The sequence below is a fragment of the Argopecten irradians genome, chromosome 9 (assembly GCF_041381155.1).
Source record: "Argopecten irradians isolate NY chromosome 9, Ai_NY, whole genome shotgun sequence".
NCBI classification, from domain to species: Eukaryota; Metazoa; Mollusca; class Bivalvia; order Pectinida; family Pectinidae; genus Argopecten; species Argopecten irradians.
In genome coordinates, this window is record NC_091142.1 from 19,960,089 (window position 1) to 19,974,049 (window position 13,961).

Below are 13,961 nucleotides of genomic sequence, written 5' to 3' on the forward strand. Positions count from 1 at the left end.
TTGACCGTTCGGTCCCAAAATGCAATATGCACAACTAGGGACCTAGGGGAACCTACATGTGAAATTTGAGAGAGATCCCTTCAGTACTTTCTGAGAAATAGTGGTACAGACTTTAAGTATCAAAATCAAAGATGGCGGCCATCTTGTTGACCGTTCGGTTCCAAAATGCAATATGTACAACTAGGGCCCTAGGGGAACCTACATGTGAAATTGAGAGAGATCCCTTCAGTACTTTCTGAGAAATAGCAGTAACAAACTTTAAGTATCAAAATCCAAGATGGCGGCCATCTTGTTGACCGTTCGGTTCCAAAATGCAATATGCACAACTGGGCCCTAAGGGAACCTACATGTGAAATTTGAGAGAGATCCGTTCAGTACTTTCTGAGAAATAGCGGTAACAAACTTTAAGTATCAAAATCCAAGATGGCGGCCTGGCAGCCATCTTGTTAAGCGATCGGTCCTAAAATGAAATATGCACAACTAGGGCCCTAGGGGAACCTACATGTGAAATTTGAGAGAGATCCCTTCAGTACTTTCTGAGAAATAGTGGTACAGACTTAAAGTATCAAAATCAAAGATGGCGGCCATCTTGTTGACCGTTCGGTTCCAAAATGCAATATGTACAACTAGGGCCCTAGGGGAACCTACATGTAAAATTGAGAGAGATCCCTTCAGTACTTTCTGAGAAATAGCAGTAACAAACTTTAAGTATCAAAATCCAAGATGGCGGCCATCTTGTTGACCGTTCGGTTCCAAAATGCAATATGCACAACTGGGCCCTAAGGGAACCTACATGTAAAATTTGAGAGAGATCCGTTCAGTACTTTCTGAGAAATAGCGGTAACAAACTTTAAGTATCAAAATCCAAGATGGCGGCCTGGCAGCCATCTTGTTAAGCGATCGGTCCTAAAATGTAATATGCACAACTAGGGCCCTAGGGGAACCTACATGTGAAATTTGAGAGAGATCCATTCAGTACTTTCTGAGAAATAGCGGTAACAAACTTTAACTATCAAAATCCAAGATGGCGGCCATCTTGTTGATCGTTCGGTCCCAAGATGCAATATGCATAACTAGGGACCTAGGGGAACCTACATGTGAAATTTGAGAGAGATCCCTTCAGTACTTTCTGAGAAATAGCGGTAACAAACTTTAGCTATCCAAATCCAAGATGGCGGCCTTGTGGCCATCTTGTTAACCGATCAGTCCTAAAATGCAATATGCACAACTAGGGCCCTAGTCGACTCTCATGTTATTGGAGTAAGCTCCCAACCAACAGTAATATTTCCCCACCACTGACAATACTCAGCTATATAAAGATGCTCCACCGCCGTCAGAGCATAAACGATATCCATCATTTTAACATTAAATGCGTCTTATTAACACAAAAATACATATAGAATAATTTATTTTGCTTTTGGTGATGCGCACGCAATATCAGTAGAGGAGCGACGTCAGATCGCCGTAATACATCACCACTAGGGATAATGAGACATGCCGCGAGATTCCGGACAGAAAGAACAAGCAGACTGCGTGAACATGACGTAAAGTCGAACAGTTTTGCATATCGCTCAAGCCGATCATGACTGTATCGTTAGGAATCGACATCAAGTCGACCATGACGTCGACCGTATCGCGAAGGATATCGATCGTACCCAAGTCAATCATGACCGTGTCGTGAGAGAACCGAGTCATCTACCAGTAGTGCAAGGACCTATCACCATACCAGCTATATGTACTGGGACAGTCTGGAGGGAGTCTCTATCATAGCATGGGACATTTGTAGAGGTAAAGCCGAAAAGTTAAGAGTCACAAAATTTTAAGACTTTGTAAATATAACTTGTAAATACGATATTGTTTGCTTGTACGAGTGCTGGGTGAAAGAAGATGAAGTGTTGGAACAAGGACGTATATTAGAAGGATAAGTCACACTGGGTTTTGGGGAGTACAAGGCAGGAGCTTCTGTGTTTGTGCACTGACCGTGACGTTGGGCGACGACTGATTTCCCTTTGATACCCGGCGCAGCCTTTGATGTAGCTTGCGGGTACGAGGGTTACCGTCTTACTTTCTGAAGCGGGCCGTCATTTCATGAGCTGCCATATTTTTTTTAACGAAAATTTAAGACATATCCTCTAAATCTTCCGTCCTTAAAACAAGTTATAAACGTTGTGAAATTTAATAAACTTTACATTGGTGTCTCGTTTGACTCGATAAAACAAGTATTTGTTGAGAAAAACGGTTTTTATTCCCGGTTCATAGGCGTCATGGTGTTTAGTAATGTAAAGAGACGGACACGAATCCTTCTCACTTACAAATCCTTGGTTGGAAGTAGAAGGTTACGATTTTTCCTAGACAGCACGGCAAAAATGGTGATATTGTTATTTTAATTGAATCATCATTGTCCAAACACTGTCGTATTATCGATAATTAACAACATCGCACTAATGAAGTTATCCCGAACAACATCAAATGCCGACACTGATACTTATGTTTACTTGTTATTTTCCTTCAATTAACATCACATTTTACGACAAATGTGAAAATGACGTATTTGCTTGTTTAGAAGAAACTGTAGGTAGGTTATAAAGACATTGGGAAAGTAATTGTTATAGGTGATTTTGTTATAAGTGAATAGTCGGACAAATGAAGGCTAAAGTCGGTAAAAATGGTGTTAAGATAACAAGTATAATTTATTATGAAAAAATAAAAATAAAATTTCCAATCAGAATTGTACGGCGGCGTATTAGGGCCACTACAAAATTTTATTTATCTTGTACGTACAAGTTATTATCTTGTATGTACAAGTTAGTATCTTGTACGTATCCTGTACGTACAAATTACTATCTTGTACGTACAAGTTACTATCTTGTACGTACAACCTAGTATCTTGTACGTAAAACTTAGTATCTTGTACGTACAAGATAGTATCGTGTACGTACTTGTACGTACAAGATAGTATCTTGTACGTACAAGTTAGTATGTTGTACGTACAAGTTAGTATCTTGTACGTACAAGTTAGTATCTTGTACGTACAAGTTACTATCTTGTACGTACAACTTAGTATCTTGTACGTACAAGATAGTATAATGTTGAAATTCTCGGTATTAAAGGCTGTGGCTGTTTTACTATCACAATGGTATCGCATGAAGCTACATGTATACGTATATTACGTACCCTTTGTTTAAGCCAAAGGGGAAAAAAGAATACCTTGCGACATGTTGTGGAGTTGTGATGCTGTGATAAGTTTCCGAACATATATATGTAAATGTTTATAACGGAGTATTAACTATGATCATCATTTGGACCATAATTGATTTGTGTATATATATCTAATAAACACAAAAACACATATGAAATAATTTGTTTTGCTTTTGTTGTCTGTGCAATCAGTAACTCATTCGAATTAGGGCATAATGCCTAGGATTTTTTTCGGAGGCAGTTAATTATTTTCAATACTACTATTCTGAACTAAAATAAATGCTCAAAAAGTTCCAATAATGGCACCAGTGTGAAGTATTTAACTTTTATAATTGAAGAAAATTACGAATTTGTTTGCTCCTCTTTTTAATAGATCAAACTTATCATTCATCGGAGATGTATCATATCCATTTTATCACTAAACATATCGTATCTATAAAACAAGCGACTATACAGTTTTCTCGAAAGGAACTATACAGTGTCAGTTTCAAAATAATGCAAGTGACTATGCAGTTTCAACTCATAATCCGGCAATTTCAAAATACGATGGTGAAAAAGATATTGTCCTCATTAATAAACCTGTGATCGTGCTTGAAATGCAAAGTAGACAGACTATCTTTAATTACGAAAAATATCAGGCGGGGGACTCAATTCTGCGGTGATGAACAGCAGTTCAATTTAACTTGTATGTACAAGATATACCAGATACTATCTTGTACGTACAAGATACTATAAGTTGTACGTACATTACAACATACTATAAGTTGTACGTACAAGATAGTAACGTGTAAGTACAAGATAGTAACTTGTACGTACAAGATAATAACTTGTACGTACAAGATACTATCTTGTACGTACAAGATACTATCTTGTACGTCCAAGATACTAAGTTGTATGTACAAGATAATAACTTGTACGTACAAGATACTAAGTTGTACGTACAAGATAATAACTTGTACGTACAAGATACTAACTTGTACGTACAAGATAAATTAAATTATATAGTGGCCCTAATACGCCGCCGTAGCATTGCTCTACATGCCAAGGAAATCGCGGAAATCCCGAAGTTATCGTGACGTCACAATAGAAACATTGACGTTGCGTATTGGTTTGGAAAAAATAATCCCTTGGAAAAAATCAATGGAATCATAAGTGTAAACGTATTTCATTTTATAAAGTAGCCTGGAAAATTAATTATAAGCATTGAAGTCACTATTATTTAATTTCATCAGGTTATAAAATAAATTTTGTTTGCAAACTTTTGTGAGAATCCGCTACGCAGATTCACACAGTTTGCAAACAAAATTTCTTTCATTCCCCGATGAAATAAAAAAAAAAAGTGACTTCAATGCTTAAATTGAAAAGTACGAAGATTGCCGATGGCTATTGTAAGAAAATTTCAAAAGTGATAGAGATGAAGGTATTCATATCAACTTTTGACTATTCCATAGTATTGAGCACTTATTGCAGATCTGGCCACTAATTTACAAATGTAATACATAAAAATCAAAGTGCTCTATCAAAATTAGACCAAGGTATGTATATTGGTTAATATGTGTAACTGCTACACGTACATACATGTACATCTTGATTATAATTTTAGTTAATTTGACCTTTCGTCCTATCTTCCAGGTCTCTTGACTATGTCCTGATATAGTGACAGCCAAATACTGGACAATTCTGGGTAATGTTTGATTTTGTAAGGTTACTGAAAAAACTTCATTTATTCTGGTTCAATGACAACCAGATAAGAATTACGTATACGCCACTTATACTCGGGATTTTATAAATTAAGTTGAATCAAGAAATTTACAATAAGAAATTAAAATCATCAATAACAACAAAAATTCTTGTTTATTACTACTGAATTAGTAAATTTGTCAATAATAAATGCATGATTCAAATAAATTAACAATAGGAAATTAAAATTATCAATAGGTACAAAAATTCTTGTTTATTACTTCTGAATTCTTTAATTTATCAATAATCAATGCCTGATTCAAACTACAGAATTATATTAAATTTGCGTCACTATAAAGAGAATATACAAATCAAATTCAAACTTTTTACTTTACACAATTGTGATAAAATACCTCAATTGTGATAAAATACCTTTAATTAATATCAATTATCTATCTGTCCGATATGATACTCAATATAGTCCTTTAAATACAAATTTGATGATTATATTACATTGTATTTTTATACATAACACTGTACTATGAATCAATACTAAAAATAAATAAATAGCACAAAATATACATAAAGATGTACAAAATATCACAGACATTACCTATCCTTTACACCTTTTTTACAGACTTTCTAAAAAAATGATCATTTCTCACCATGTTGGAATATGTATCTAAATACTTTAATTATGAACGATTTATATTTCTTTGACTGAGAATGTGTTTTAATATCTAACTTAAATTCTTATCAAATAAAAACTACTTTCATAGGAAAGTGATATCAATTAAATTATGAAGCCGTAGACTGGCCACCAGTCTCTAGAATATTAAACAAATCACTAAAATTTGGCTTGATTATTTTTGTCTCTACTACATGCCTGATTCCTAAGTTTTAAACTAGGGGGAGATAATCTAGTAAAGAACTCTGCTGAGAAAGTCTTATCAGCAACTTAGGGTCTGGTGGCCAGTCTAATGAAGCCCATAATGTGTTGATTTTGTTTGCTATATCTTGTTTATTAATTGACGGATCGCCAGCTGTCAATCAAACCACACATGACTTTGCATTTTGTATTGTGTGTGCTACAAGTTTGCTCCGACATTGAATAGAAACACGACATTGAATAGAAACATGTGCGCTTGTGAGCATGAGGCGTGGCTATATAACACCTGGCGATCGGTCAATGCTGAACAAGTGTATCATTTTAACATGAAGCGGGTTTGCTTATTGTCACATTAACATCAGAGTATTCAAGTTGTGATCAAACTTCAGAGATCATATTGAAACTTCATCCTCATAATCATCTTCATAATCTTCATAATCATCATCGTCATCATCATCATCATCATCATCATCATTGTCATCCTCTTCTGATACCTGTTCTGAAACCTCATCCTTTTCACTGACTTTCCTCACACTATCCTCCTCCACCTCTTTTACATGAGTCTCATTATATATAGAAGGTATAGAGAAATGTACTGGCTGATCCTTAAACACCACCATAGAGGGGCTGTCCCTGGGGGCGGGGCTTGGTAGGGTGGGGGCAGGGGAAGCTGGAGGGGTTTCACCGATCTCCTTCGGTACCAGGAATTCTGATTTACAAACATTAGTAACAATGGCCTCATTCAAGTCCTCCAACTCAACAGCTATGTCTGCCAAACATTCATCCATAATATGGTCAGCAACTCTGTGATAAATATATGGAAAACGAAAGTTAAAAAATGTAGGGTTGTTAAAATGAACCAAGACGTTTTTATATGAGGTTATGTAATTAATTGTTATTATTTTATCAAAACAAAAAAACGTTTAAACAATTTTCAATTAAATGAGTCTGTATCATCCTGAAGGTATAATTGTAGTGATGTTTTTAAAGCAAAGGCTTTAATTTTTAGAAGATCACATTATTTCTTAACATTGAATATCATAAATTATAATAATTTTATTAGAAACTTTCTTTTTTTTTTGTTGCCACAAAATCAATGGAATTTTTTGGATACATTTAATTTGATACTTTAGCTCCATGGGATATTACGAAAGTTCCTAGACAAGAAAATCATGCTTTATGAAATTTAAACATACAGTATTCTCTCATTAACAAAATATTTCAAGAAAACCATGAAAGCTCCACAAAAGACATTTCACAAGAAGATTTTATGTTATTCTAGCAGTATATGCAAGTTAAACCTCGTCAATACATGGCACTCAAGTACATATATCAGTGACATTATGTATGTATTGACCATATCACATAACACTATACACTACTGTCTGAAGTCTCAAATTCATGATTAATTTAATACAATTAAATATAATTATAAAATCAATGGGAAAAGCCATAAGGATAGTGTAAACCTACTCTTCCATGAGCCTCCAGGGATCAAACTTTCCCACACGTTGGTGAGACGTTTTCTTGAGATACCTCTCATAAGCCTCAACTCCTGACATTATCCTCTCTCGTACAGCCTTGGGAATTGAAATCTGAACTTCTGGCCGAGACCTTGTTTCATAAGCAGATTCTTTTAGAGGAACATCATCAAAACCTGTCTGAAATCCAGTTTTCATTTCTGTGAACCTTGCTTCTGATTTCATTTTGGTAAATATGATTGGCTCATCCTCTGTGTTTTTTGTAAACTCCCTGAAAATTGATAAAGAGTTTATTTAATTTAATACCATTACTAAAATATAATGTGATAACCAGTACTTGTATGAGGAATAAAGAACAGTGTTGAATCAAATATAAGTCTTGGAAATATAGTTTGTTCAACTACTGGAATTTAAATCCCATTTAGATTTAGGTCTGGATCATCACTATGTGGTTTTTGTTTTTGATCGAAATGCATGCAAACAGAATTTGCTTTTGAAACTTGGAAGCTATTTTCATCTGCCTTTGTAATTTTCTAAACATTGATGAGGTTATTGTTCTATTGGGTGAATGTTCTTTAAAATAGATTGTTTTCTACACTAAAACATAGCACATGAGCAAATTTATAGAATTGAGAATATCTAACACTGATTAAACCTCAGCAGGTTCAAAATTTGTAGTGGTATACAACTTTATCATACTGTCACAAGTATCTATTTCATTTTCTTGTTATACACAGTTTATTTGAGATTTGCATAATTAGTACATCACGAGACAGGATACATGTACTGTACTAGCTTCTGATTGGCTACACACAAAGGCTCTATGCAGCAATTGTGCCCAGGGAAGCAGGTACTATTTGAAATGCACAAGATTGTGACATTTTTAGGCTGATGGGATAGTGCCCTCACCTTCAGTTGTGGCACTTTCCATCTTTTGACAATACAATGAAGCATTAGTACATCACGTGACAGAATACTGGATTCTGTCTACACACATGGGTACTATTTGCAATAGTGCCCAGGCAAGCAGGCACTATTGAAGTGGCGCAAAATTGAACGTGAATGTATTGTGACGTCACCATTACATAACGTCATTATAACGTTGCGCTTCAACCAAGACGTTAAGATGGCGGACAGGCTGTTGTGTGTGGGGATGGAAGCAAATGTTGCTTTTCTACAGAAGACAGTTCAGTCATGCTATATATTGATCTACTTTTGATCTTCGTGAATCTGAATCCCATTTTTATACAATAACAGATTTCTGCGACAATTCATATGTTGTACTTTTAATGTAAGACCGTGGTGTGGAAATGAAGACAGCATTGTGAGGTGTCGCTTGACATGCTTCTGTATTCACGTGCTTCATAGTATTGTCTCGTGATGGGATAGTACCCTCGCCTTTGGCTCAGGCACTATTCCATCCCTCGACAATACTATGAGGCAATAGTGCCCTCTCAACCAGGCCATAATAGATAGAGCCCTTTCATCCAGGCCATCACAATATGATTATGATTTGATTGAAAACTAGAAATGATGTCTCAGCCTTCAGATTCTAAGATGGCTGAATGGTACACAAGACAGGATTGATGTGGGTAAACATTTCATGGCGGGAACACAAAAATGTTAATATCTTAGATGTGGGTAAAACTGTCATGGCGGGGACACAAAAATGTTAATATTTAAAATACATTGAATCTATAACAAGGGCAGTTAACTCTATATATAAGTATAGAACAATTCGAAAATACAGACATGTAACTTATATATTCTATACTAATGAATATAACTGACACATCATTAATACCTGTTTTAATTACTGTAAACCAATTTTCTTTTGTTTGTGATTTACTTTCGTAAATTTCACTTTTGAAATGGAAATCTTGCAACTAAATAGCCTGAAAGAAAGTTGGCTTTGTTTGTTTGTTTGTTTGTTTGTTTGTTTGATTAATTAACGTCCTATTAACAGCTATGGTCATGTAAGGACGGCCTCCCATGTATGTGGTGTGTTGCGTGTATGTTGTGCGAGGTGAGTGTACTGGGAGACTGCGGTATATTCATGTTGTGTCTTCTTGTATAGTGGAACTGTTGCCCTTTTCATAGTGCTATATCACTGAAGTATGCCGCCAAAGACACCAAGCAACACACCCCACCCGGTCACATTATACTGACAACGGGCGAACCAGTCGTCCCACTCCCTGTATGCTGAGCGCTAAGCAGGAGCAGAAACTACCACTTTTATAGACTTAGGTGTGTCTCGGCCAGGGGACAGAACCCAGAGCCTTCCTCACAGGGGCGAACGCTCAACTCAAGGCCAAAAGTGAGGCGGTGCCAAGGGAGGCATTAGGGAAGATAAAGTCAGTTAGGAAGAAGAGAAAAGATAAGATCCTAAATTTAGTCGCCTTTTACGATCATCCAATAGGGGCAGCAGGTACAATTCTAATGCCCTACCTGCAGGGCGAAAGTTGGCTTACAGCATTACAGACAACAATGTAATAACAGGCAAAATCCGACACAGACTTCTGCACATGTTCATTTTTATGAGTTATTTGATAGCATAGTTACCTGTGCATGTTTTTCTGTATAGAACGTGGAGGGATGGTGTGTCTCGTGATCTCCATAGCAGCTGGGGCTAAAGGTCGACCAGAATCTGTACATAACAAAAATAGTTCATAAAACAGAGTAAAAATGAGGTCTGAATCATGTACCTTACGTTGGTACCATGTTTTTGGAGGGTTTGAAAAGGGAAAATAACAAATTTCTGTAAAGGATTCACCAATAGGATTGTTTCTATCTACATGTAATATCAAAGAAACACAATTAAACAAAGCATGACAATTTATTGACTCATGCCCTATCCGGGCCTCGGACTCACGATTTACGGCACCCAATCGCCTAGCCAAACATATCTGCGCCTTCTACCACTCGCCACATCCACATCCCCATATGTTTTTTATCTATATGTAGCTACATAGAAAAGGAACAGCCAAAGTGACTAGTGAGCCTGCATTTCATTACTGTAACAATATATACTTAGCAAGGGTATATATTTCCTTAATAACTGGATAACAACATTATTCACTTCTGTATCCCACAACATCTTTACAAGATCTACTACTTTTCTACACAACAGTCATGTTTAATACAGAAATAGTACCTTTGATGGAAGGTTTGGTTAGAGGTTCAGTCTGGGAGAACTCTATTGTAGCCCATCTCCGTCTTATGTTGTGGCGTTCCTCCTGTATACACAATAAATACTAAATGTACAACTGTATTTACGTTACCAGACACAGTTAGAAAGACCATGCCACACTAAGTTGAACATTTGCTACATAACTAGACCTCATAAAAAGAGACCCACAGGCCCTAACGGTTATCTAACAACCTTGGCAACAGTTGTGTAGTAAATAAATATATATATGGTGCCATGGTGGCCATCTTGGATTTCAAATCAACCCGAAAATCAGAAGCAGTTCAAAATATATAAAGTTTACATACGGCGTACAACGATGGATGAAACACAATGACTATAGGTCATCCTGACCAATCGGGTCAGATAACCTAAAATATGACCACTGCATTCAATGTCCCTAAAAAGACCTGTATACCAATTTTGACTGTAATTTAATGATTTTTAAATGTTGAATCTTTTAGAAATATATATTGTAGTTACATATCCAGAAACAGAAAATGCTTAAGATCTATTATGTTGATCGTAAACCACAGGAATTTCCTATTTATTGATCACTTAAATAAATCATACAATAAATGAAGTACCTCATAATGTGTGCACTACTTTTATGTCACCTAGATCGAGGATATTCTTTATTGTATTGCCTGAATGGCTTCACATTGTACACTGTGTCATACTAAGACTTTGAAGACAAGAAAAAATAAACAAGACATATAATTATCAACCGAACAGGAATAGTACGGCAGGACAGATGGACAGAAAGAAGTACAATGTATAAAATTCATTATTACTTCTACATGACAATGAAATAAAATCCTATTAAACATCCATATATTTTTGTCATGTAATTTTATAAGCTTACCTCCATTTGTTCCAGCTTGTACATTAAATTCTCCAGTGTGGGGCGGTCCTGAAGAGCCGCTGCCTTTTTCTCCGCCCTCTCCTGTCTTTCCAGGGCCTGGAACTCCTCGGCAGTGTCCGTTATTACATCCTGTAGTATCATCTCCGTAAGTACATCTCTACGCTCCTCAGGCTGGTTATCATAGAATCAATAAAATAATATAAATCCAAGTCACAATTTTACAACATGAAGTTTGAGCATACAAATTAGAATGTTTGTCATCACACTTACAGCCAAACCTGTCATATAATTATAATATGAATATAAAAAAAAAAAAAAATTCTTTGTGTCCCAAATGGCAGGTTTTTACACATTTAGATCTATCTATTGGGCCATTTGAATACAGTTGAAACTTGTTATCTTGAAATTCAAAGGACCAACGAAAATTATTTGATTCATCTGGAATTCGACTCAAACGTAATGTCATTAGGTTTGATCAGAATGTGGTTTTTAACGGTCCTTATCTAATGACTATTACAGCTTGGTATATGCCTATTACCGTGATCAGCACATTATATTGATTTTCCTAACTTATAAGGTTTTTGATTATATGTTTTCAGATGTTTTTGGATTTTTTTTTAAAAAACATCAAAAAAAACTTGTATTACGATTATATGATCGTCAGGATAATAGGCATGCACCCTGATTTCCTGTAGGTGGTATACTGACTTCAGTGGTTCATACAACAAACTTATATGGAATGTAGTACAGTATAACTTGTCTAAACCGGATGTGAAGGGGACCAGTCAATTTGTTCGGTTTATACAGGTGTCCGGTTTATAGAGGATAGAACCTTATCACAATATGTTCACATGGAAATCATCAGAAGAATTTTTTATGACAGCACAAACATTTATTCTCACATATGTACCTGGTAGAACACATAAATCCATCCTATGTTTTCTTAGTTTCTGAGGTGTACATGTACGATCCATTTCTCTCGGTATGCTGCATTCAAATGAACTCTCAGAAGTTATGTGTATGTTTTATTGTTAAAATTGACCGTGAAAAGTATTCACAAATACAATGTACATGTAACAAAACCATCGAATGAAAAGTGAAAAGTTGTCACTACATGTGTATCTAGCCCTTAGTATACTGGTAGTAAATCCCCTTAGGCGCCTCATGATCAGTCCAATGTTGTGAAAACATTGCTGCCGGTTTGCCCAAGTTAATTTTACAAAGAAAGGTATAGTAACATTACCTAGACAGTTCCGGTTTTCAGAGTAGACAGCTTCCGGATTATGCAGGTTTAAAGTACTATAGTTTATTAAGAAATTTGCCAGGACCAAATAAATTCATCGGTAAAGACAAGTTTCCGGTTTATACAGGGTTCGATTTAGACAAGTTATACTGTAGTTGAACAAATAAAAACAATCATCTTTCTTATTTCAGAATAAAATGGTCTTTCAAAATAATAATATAGCAAATTAAATAGTTTTCACATACTGTAACAGATTACACACTCCGTATACATTGTATATTTACGTAATTGATTTTTGTTAATTTGAAATTTTGACTGAAATTAAATTCGAGATAGCGACTATTTTTTTTGCTGAATATCTGTTCTAGGGACCAGGAATCGACTTTGACTCAACCGGAGTTTTGAGTCATTGAAATTTGAGTCATCCGATCTTAAAAAACATATACAAAGATGGAAATAAAACGGGACTTCAAAATTAATTTGACTCAACCAGAATTTTGAATCAAGCGATTTTGAGATAATGAAAGTAGACAGTATAAAGACCATTTTATCCTTATCTCCTTTGGTGGGCTATATATAGATTTTATTTTTGTATATCATAATTCCAAAGGATGACTAGGTATAAACTATTGTTTTAATATTTTGACATCGGAACAAAAGGATGATAACTTACATTAGTGATCTCATCTTCAAGCCCATGCCTAAAATTCGGATTAGATGCTGCAAGTAACTGTTCCTGGCGACAAGCTATCTCCTACAACATAAAAGTACAGAAAATTTAGTCAATGAAATAAAGGTATTATTTATTTTTTAGGATATCATTAGAATTCCACATGCATTTTAAGATAAGTCATAAATATTACTTAGCAAAAATTTACAGTCATGGACTCTCTCAATTAAAGTAAGTTTTTCCACCAATCAAGCTGTTATCACAAAACATTTTCAATGGATTATAAGACTCTTTCATATGTACACATGGAGGATAGGGGTATTCCACCCTCGGGGTCAGAAAATGTGGTAAAACCCGAGGCTTGCCGAGGGTTTTACCACATTTACTGACCCCGAGGCTGGAATATCCCCTATCCTCCATGTGTACATATGAAAGAGTCTTTTTCTCTCATATCATTACCAAATTTCCGTTAAAATACCTGCCGGGCCATCATTTTACTTCATTTTTCCCGATTTTTTATTACATAATTTTATGCTAAAACAAAAAGATATCCTTGAAAAGCATACCCGTTTTTGGCAAACTGAAAGTTTGCGTACAAAATAAGACCGACTTTTTTCCTATACCCGATCACATGGTACACGTTTGCGTACATCCGCGAAATATATAGTGCCAATGTACAAAACAAAAAACAATCAAAGAGAATAGATTGATTTTGTGTGGCACATGTATTTCAGTTCTAACTACAAAA

General features: G+C 35.5%; 1 protein-coding gene across 2 annotated transcripts in view; it reads right to left on the reverse strand.

The window, feature by feature from the left end:
* Window positions 1-2,646: 2,646 nt before the first annotated feature.
* LOC138331725 (protein moonraker-like) overlaps window positions 2,647-13,961 on the reverse strand; it is a 42,654-nt gene continuing 31,339 nt past the window's right edge. For both annotated transcript variants that reach the window (XM_069279477.1, XM_069279478.1), the window contains exons 16-19: window positions 10,403-10,484; window positions 9,811-9,895; window positions 7,241-7,519; window positions 2,647-6,571 (exon numbers count right to left, since the gene is read on the reverse strand). In XM_069279477.1, coding sequence (XP_069135578.1) covers window positions 6,160-6,571; window positions 7,241-7,519; window positions 9,811-9,895; window positions 10,403-10,484 — 858 coding nt within the window. In that variant the 3' untranslated portion in view covers window positions 2,647-6,159. The remainder of the gene's footprint in view (window positions 6,572-7,240; window positions 7,520-9,810; window positions 9,896-10,402; window positions 10,485-13,961) is intronic.